This window comes from Sitodiplosis mosellana, unplaced genomic scaffold (genome assembly GCF_009176505.1).
Source record: "Sitodiplosis mosellana isolate CC-2019 unplaced genomic scaffold, AAFC_SMos_1.0 Smas_scaffold_6197, whole genome shotgun sequence".
NCBI classification, from domain to species: Eukaryota; Metazoa; Arthropoda; class Insecta; order Diptera; family Cecidomyiidae; genus Sitodiplosis; species Sitodiplosis mosellana.
In genome coordinates, this window is record NW_022601438.1 from 5,634,968 (window position 1) to 5,642,566 (window position 7,599).

General features: G+C 37.6%; 1 protein-coding gene across 4 annotated transcripts; it reads left to right on the plus strand.

Annotated features, from left to right (window-relative positions):
- Positions 1–2,720: 2,720 nt before the first annotated feature.
- LOC129577135 (uncharacterized) lies at positions 2,721–7,599 on the plus strand. Of its 4 annotated transcripts, XM_055463625.1 has the most exons (6): positions 2,721–3,277; positions 3,422–4,920; positions 5,018–5,317; positions 5,385–5,991; positions 6,061–6,332; positions 6,539–7,599. In XM_055463625.1, the coding sequence occupies exons 3-5, from the start codon at positions 5,018–5,020 to the stop codon at positions 6,156–6,158; spliced, it is 1,005 nt and encodes a 334-aa protein (XP_055319600.1). In that variant the 5' UTR covers positions 2,721–3,277; positions 3,422–4,920; the 3' UTR covers positions 6,159–6,332; positions 6,539–7,599. The 4 variants fall into 4 exon arrangements, with proteins under 4 accessions (XP_055319600.1, XP_055319596.1, XP_055319597.1 ...); XM_055463621.1 differs by having other exon boundaries at positions 2,721–5,317; XM_055463622.1 differs by lacking the exon at positions 6,539–7,599 and having other exon boundaries at positions 2,721–5,317; positions 6,061–6,333.

The following is a 7,599-nucleotide window of genomic DNA, read 5'->3' on the forward strand; positions in this document are numbered from 1 at the left end:
TCTCTCTCTCTCTCTCTCTCTCTCTCTCTCTCTCTCTCTCTCTCTCTCTCTCTCTCGCTTGCCAATTTCCTGCTAATCCCTACATTGTAGAGTGGACTTCAACGCGAAGGCTTTTTGCATAAGTGCTCTAAGCAGAACAACAATACTCATTGAAAACACGGTGGGCACAACACTCGATTGCATTTTGACGGGGTGATTGAATCACTTTGAATTGATTAATCTGAATGTACTTTCTGCATTCGTCAATTTCCAGAGATGAGAGTAGAAAGACAGCTTCTTCAAGACATACTTGTAAGATCAAGGCAATCGTTTTTTCCCCCTCAAGTAATAATACCATAATGATTTCGGTTCAATTCGCACTAGTACATCATGTATCCGTTTTTAGATAGAAACTCACGAGACGATCGAAATAGTTCTGATTTATTCACAGATTGCTTTTGAATTCAATTTACAACCGGTTTTGTTACAAATGATCCCACTGATCGCTATCGGTTTTATCATATTATAATGAATTCATTCAAATGAAAACGAACATTTTTTAAAATATCACACATTTAACGACTTGCACGAAACAAGTTAGTCGTCTGAAATCTAAGTGACGTACACATGTATTGAATACGAGTTCAATGAATTGAATTCAAGCAATTTTCGTAATGATCAGTTTTTAATACAAATGAAATAATTGAAAAATTTTCCACTTTGTCGATACTAACTTTGGAACAAAATTAACTTGTTAATATCTCTTGAGAACGATTTTTTTTTATTTTCTCCGGTTTTTCTTCGCGAATGAAATCAAATTTGTACACTTCATAGGAATTCGCGAAATTCGTAGAAAACGAAATGAATTTGAAAGCATTTCAACGAATCCATCAGATTGAACTTGAATCATTAAAGTGTATTCGTGTGATGGATATGCCATTCGTTGGATTTTCATGAATATATTGTTTTAAAATCCAGTTTGTAATTACGTACATCAGTTGAAGTGTCACTTCAAGTGTAGTTTAATGTTTTGAGATCAATAAAATTCGCTCATTGACCAATTCACTTACTGTATCCGATCAACACACACACACACACATTGATATGATTGATGAACACTAGATGATACTAAGTGAAGTGTCATTGAGTAACGGGCAATTTAACTCCTCCAAAAATTAAGATAGTTGGCCATTATTTTCCATTTCAGTAGACGGCACATCATGTGCCGCACATGTCGTTGATCCATATTCAAAGTGACGATCAATTCTAGTTGTGTCTTGCAATTGTCCAAGTTTTATCACACCAATTTTCAAAATGAATTGAGGCATTCGAATCAAGAGCTTAAAGCTTTTTAAACTTATAGAAAAGCACAAACAAAAACACATTGATTCAACGTCTACTTAGCAAAGTTTCTAATCGATCAAAGCACTGAATGCTCCAAACTCTAAGCATACGAGCCGTTCAAATAGATGGCATATCATTTTGTGATTGAACACGTATGTATTATCTCCGAGTGTATTAACTCTCACAATTTTCCGAATAACATGTTGATTACATGGTAGGTCAACAAATTTGGTTTAGTTTCTATACAGAATTGACTACGATGTGATGGAAGTAGTAACATAGTTGAATGCAACTCCCACTGAGTTTTGCGAGTATAGTTGCATACAGAACATTTAATACTGTTTGCCGCAAAATAAATTTTTTGTTTTCAAATGCCGAAAAAAAGTCTAATCCAATTCTTTCCCATTCTGAAAAAAGTATGTGGAAGCATCAACCCGAAAAGTCACTTGTAGTCCAACTTTGTGACACACAATTACTTACTGTTATTCCATTTGATAGTCATCAATAATGGGATAAGTGCTAAATTGATTCAATCAGTTAGGGCCAATCACCAGCATTAGACATGTAAAGATTGTCAAATACGAAAACAAGCTAAGCAATGTTCGTAACCGATCGAATGAAATACAGTATGAATGAAGCTTATTTTCATATTCGTTGAAGCTTTTTTATGGGCAAACTTTTTTCATCTGCGTAATCAACTGAAACTTGAATAACGATTTATGATCATACGTTACAGTACAATGATTACAAATTGAAATTCGAATCAACAACATCATCTTATCATGTTGTTCCTTATTTTAATAATGAAAAATTGGTATATGTGGACAAACCATCATTGACATAAAGTCTTCAACAATTTTGAAATATTAGATTCCAGTTCCGCAATAATATTTCACCGTCCTCTACATCTTCCTTTATTAGAATGCTAGAAAGAAGAAATGTTCGAACATATCACGATATTTCTTATCACTCAAAGTGAAATTTCATTTTTTCTAGTGTTTAATTCTTTTTGGTATTTTTCCATACGCGAACATATTTCACACGCCTGGGAAATAGTCTAATTCCATTTCTCTTCCATTTTTTTTTTATTTATTTCAAATAGAAGATCAAAGAAAAATGCAAAAACAATCAATGCTTCAATCAAAATTGGATATTACAAATTGAGATTGATACGGAGAATATTATCGGAGCCGATGAATTTTCACTCATGAATATTTTTGCGTAACTAAAAAGAATTCTATTCCTCAGAGAATGCACAACTAGAAGCTGATTTGCTTGGAATCTTACGTTAAGCTTAAGATTGCTCTTAACTTATACTTACCATGCGTTCGATTTTTTATAAAAAAATATTCAAATTTTCTAGCACCTGGTAAATAATAGGTTAAGTAGCGTAAGAAACATTCATGTAACGCAATTTAGTCATTTTTAACGTTAAAAGATGTAACGTTTTTAGTCTTTTTTTTCCGTCAAAATCGACTGAAATTTCAGTGTAAACCAACTGTATGAATATTCGGAACGCTACCCAGCATCTTTCAAATTCAAACATTTGAAATGACAACCATTCCAAACAACTCTGTTCCGAACGAACTGAATAAACATCTTACAAAAATTCGATTTGTGTATTGATTTCGTTTTGGGCGCGTGAATTAGAAAGAAACAGCAGAACCGACACATCTCTTCCATTTCACACAACACAACAGACTCATTCGCTACTATGGCTTGGTGTTGTATTTGTTTATTTTGGTTCCGTTATGAGATTATATTTCGCATGAGTTTCTGCATCGACACCAGTCAAATCCGAATTTCGTCACGAAAATTAGCGCGTTGAAGAGAGTTGTCACATACACACAGTGTGCAGATACGTGTGTGCAGTATTTATGTCACAACCAAATTCAGCTTGATGTGTCAAACTGATGCCGGTTGCACATTCACATTGATTTGAGCATTTGGAAAGGCAAGTCATTTGTTGTGAATACTGTTCGATTTACAGTGATCGTTTTTTTTCGTTTTTCATTCAAATTAAGTAATTTAGAAGCAACAAAAAATCATTTCTAGTGCGTTCTAAAGTAATTTTTGTGTTTTCATTCTATTTTTTCAGGGTTCAATAATGGGCAGAAAAAGGATTGGGGCACATGCCATTCGTGGCAATAGGTCGAAACCGCGGAAAGTTGAAGATGGCAAGCAAAAGGAGGAGAAAGCATACTTTGCAATCAAGTTGGCCGCCGCTAGTATCGTTCGACCGGAATATCGTGATCGTATTCTGCCATGGATCACAAAAACGAGCATAAAATGCACCGAAATATCTGAATTGGCGTCGCTTTTATTCCTCAACAAAGTCAGAGATGCCACTGAACAGGCCATCATCACCGGCAATTGGGAATATTTCGACGATGGCGATGGAATGCACATCATCGAAAATTGCTTCTTTGCTGTGTTGCGGCGCTACAAGGAAGAAAATTTCATTATGGATCCATGGTTCCGGCATTGCTTTGAGAATGTGGACACCGAGAATCGCTCCGCATGGCCAAACAATGATTACTTCGGCAACATGATGAAATATTTGTTCCAACAATATGGCCGTAATGTGAAGACGAATTTGGATACACATGCACAGAAACGATTGCGGTATTTCTTGAGATTGAAGGCATTCAGACAGAACTACACTAACCGGATTCGTGGCCTACCGGCGGTGGCGTGCAAAGTACGACGCGAACGACGCAATTGCGTCGGGCGGCACTTGCCGTGGGGCGGCAAAATTGCGAGCGAAGCGAGCAAAAATGTTGTATTTTAGTAATAAAGGTAATTTTTGGGGCGACATTTTGGGCATCTGCGTCGGGCGGCACAGCATCTGCGTCGGGCGGCACATTTGCTTTGTACGCCACCGCCTACCGGACACATACGATGAACGAGATGTGGCAAATGCAGTGTCATGGGCAATGAAACGATATGACGCAACAAGAGGTGATGCGGATCGCTTGGCCAAACGAGATCGATTGCTGCTTTATGTTCGAGATATTCGCGGACCGACTGACGATGATATCGCCAAATTCACCAAAGACGAAGATACATGGTTTGCATCATTGCCAATGTGGTTGATCATGCAATCAGAAATCGAAACACACCTCAACTGGGTTGAACAACACCACGACAACATCGTGCAAGTCATTGCGTTACCAAACATCAAGAATTTGGTGGTCATCCCAATCTGTCATCACACGCGAAAGGCAGTGAGAATAGACGCTGATGTTTTGTATCATATGATGTGCGGAACCGGTACCATTCCTCGTGATGAATATGGTCGGCAACACTCAGGAAGCGACGTCACGTTAAAATCAAATCAAGCGTATTATTTCAATATGATTTTGAACATGGAGAAAATCAATCGAGTGTTGAAAGCAAACAAAAAATTCGAACATATTCTCAGCGATGGTGTATCGGCATCGATTCTGTACTCAGTGAAGAAAACCGTAGTCGACAAGTTAGTGGAAGATGGTTTGGTGCGTAAACGGTACTCTGATGGCTTCTATGTCTATGAATTGGGCATTGATTGGGGTATGAATTAATAATGACAAAGAGCGAATTCATAATGGCAAAGAGGTATGTTAGCGATTGAATGCATTCTATTGTGATTGTGTCATGTGAATCCATTTCATTGTTTAATTTTTATTGTTCGATTTTTGTTTCCATCTCACAGATGAATTTCACAATCAACAGCAAGAAGTATCATTATTGCACCGGAGAAGGAGTGCGTAAGGAAAAGAGAGAGCGATGGACTCGTGCCTTTGGGCAGTTCGAAGAGAGTGATCGAAACAACCGAGCGCGATATGACCGAATGCCATCACCAAAAGGAAGTAATTGGCGTGACTACATACGGCATCGATTCACCATCATGAAGAAAGCCATTGCAGTGTACACAACCGAAAAGTACACACGTTTAAGTTTTGATCATTACATCGAGTCCAATCGGGTCAGTGACAAGGTGGCCGCAATGCTGGTAAGAATTTGTGATTGAATTTTTGTTTCTTTTGAAAAAATTGAATGTTTTTGTTGTTGCTCAACAGACAAATCGCAAACGATGCATCATTAACATTGGAGCTTCCCAACCAGCTGCAAATTCACCAATACAGATCAAGAAACACGTTCGATGCCCGGGCGTGCGGAAATTGATGAAGAGTTTCAAGAAAATGGAAGGCAATGTCATACGATTTGTGAACGAAGCCAGATCATCACGATTGTGTGCCAGATGTTCCGAACCATTTCCATTGAGTACATTGAACGATCGTGTCAAGGTGTGTGAATGGTGTATGCCCGATCAAGATGATTGGCCTGATGGAATGAAGCTACCAGAGAAAATTGTAGCGGCAAAGAGCAAGCGGAAGTTGCGATCAGAGCGACGAGCAATGCGACAAGCAGCAGTGCAGAATCCAAATCAACCCCGTGGTTTTGTGTCTAAGGTGATTTGCTACCGTAAAAACTGGCAACAAAACGCGGCAAACGGTATGGATGACAATGTTGAAGAGCGCAGAGGTGTAATCATTCACGACGCTGAACTCGGTATCATCGAGTACACAGATGAATTTGTGCCCGAAGACCCCGTTGACGACTCTCCAGTACTGAAGACAGTTTGGCAACGTGACATTTCAGCTGCAAAATTGATCTTGTACAGAGGTATGTTATTCATTGAATTGAAATTGATGCAATAGTAATGTGTGTGTGTTTTTTTTCTCTTTGTTTCAGGGCATTGCGAACTCTTTGGACATCGGCTGCATGATGCGTTCACACGTCAACACCTCGTGTATCCAACTCGATTCCGAGTCAACTTCAACATTCATTAATATCAATAGAGCCGCAATTTATGTTTTATTTTTCAAAAGAATTTATGTAACAGTATGTTATTTGGAGTTGGTTGAGGTCTTAGTCTCCCAGACATCATCGATACCAGATATCGATGGCTATCTATAGTCTATAGTCTATATAGATGTAGGTAGAGTACAGGATAATTCCTGTAGGTGAGTATCACTATTTATAAAAATATTGAATATTGATTCATAATCGTTTTTATATCATTCTAATTGATTTGTTTTTACTGCTCTTTTTCTACTTCCATTGTGACGTTAAAAATGACTGAAACTACACCCAAATGCGGGCCCAAATTCAACCGTTTACATACGCTTGGTAATGGATGTATTTGCGTTAACAATTGTTCGTTGGGTAGCGTAAGAAATTAGCGTTAATTCGCAATTTGTTGTATGTGCTAAAGTGCAGTTTCATGGAAGTCATAAAATGTGTACGATCAAAATATACCGCTTCAAACAACTAGGTTTCTTTAAAAATCAATCATAACGATGGGAAAACTGTGAATGATTGATTCGAATGGAAACGAAAAGAAACAAAAGAAAAATGTTCGATAGATTTCTAAAAAAATTTCATTGCAAAGGTCGAATAAATAAACAATTGCAATTGGAGGGAAAAGAAATAAAGTTGATTGAATCGGCACGGTATGAATAATGTGAGAAGAGAGGAATGAACCTCTTTGTACTGGTTCAAACGTGCATTTGCATGAATATTTTGAAATATTAATAAAATACATGTTAGGCAAATAAGAAAATTCCACATGTATGCGAATTAGTCTATTATTTACAGATCATTTCCATTGCGATTGTCGAATGAAGCTAGAAACAATTAGATTTTCCTGCATTGAAAATCCATCATACAAATTGAAATAGATGGGTCTTGGAAATTGAAATGCATTGATTTTTCTGAAACCAAAAGCATACACACACACACACACACACACACACACACACACACACAAAGCAATGCGTCATTTCCATCATCCTCAAAAAGACGAAACAATGCAAATACCAATTTGGATCAGCTGTTGCAGAAGCAAATTGTTTTCCAATACAGACTTCTTATGTAATATCGCCAATCTACACGGAAAATATGCGATTTAATCGTGTTTAATCAGTGAGTTTGCGAAATTTTCTGCATATGGATCGATAATGGGCTTCCGTTTGCGTGCACCATCAGAACGTTGTTCGAACGTTCGACGGGCAAACGGGGAGAGGGACGCAGTCGTTTGCGAATAATATAGAACAGAAATGAGAATGTAATATTAAGAATGTGCACTAAAATGTGCTGTTGAGTATATACGGTATGCACGAGTTGCTATTGTCAACAAACGGTGATGCAATGGAAATGAATACATGCAAATAAGCTGTTACTTTTGCGAAACTACACACGATGTGTTTGGTGCGTACTGCGATAAAAGCC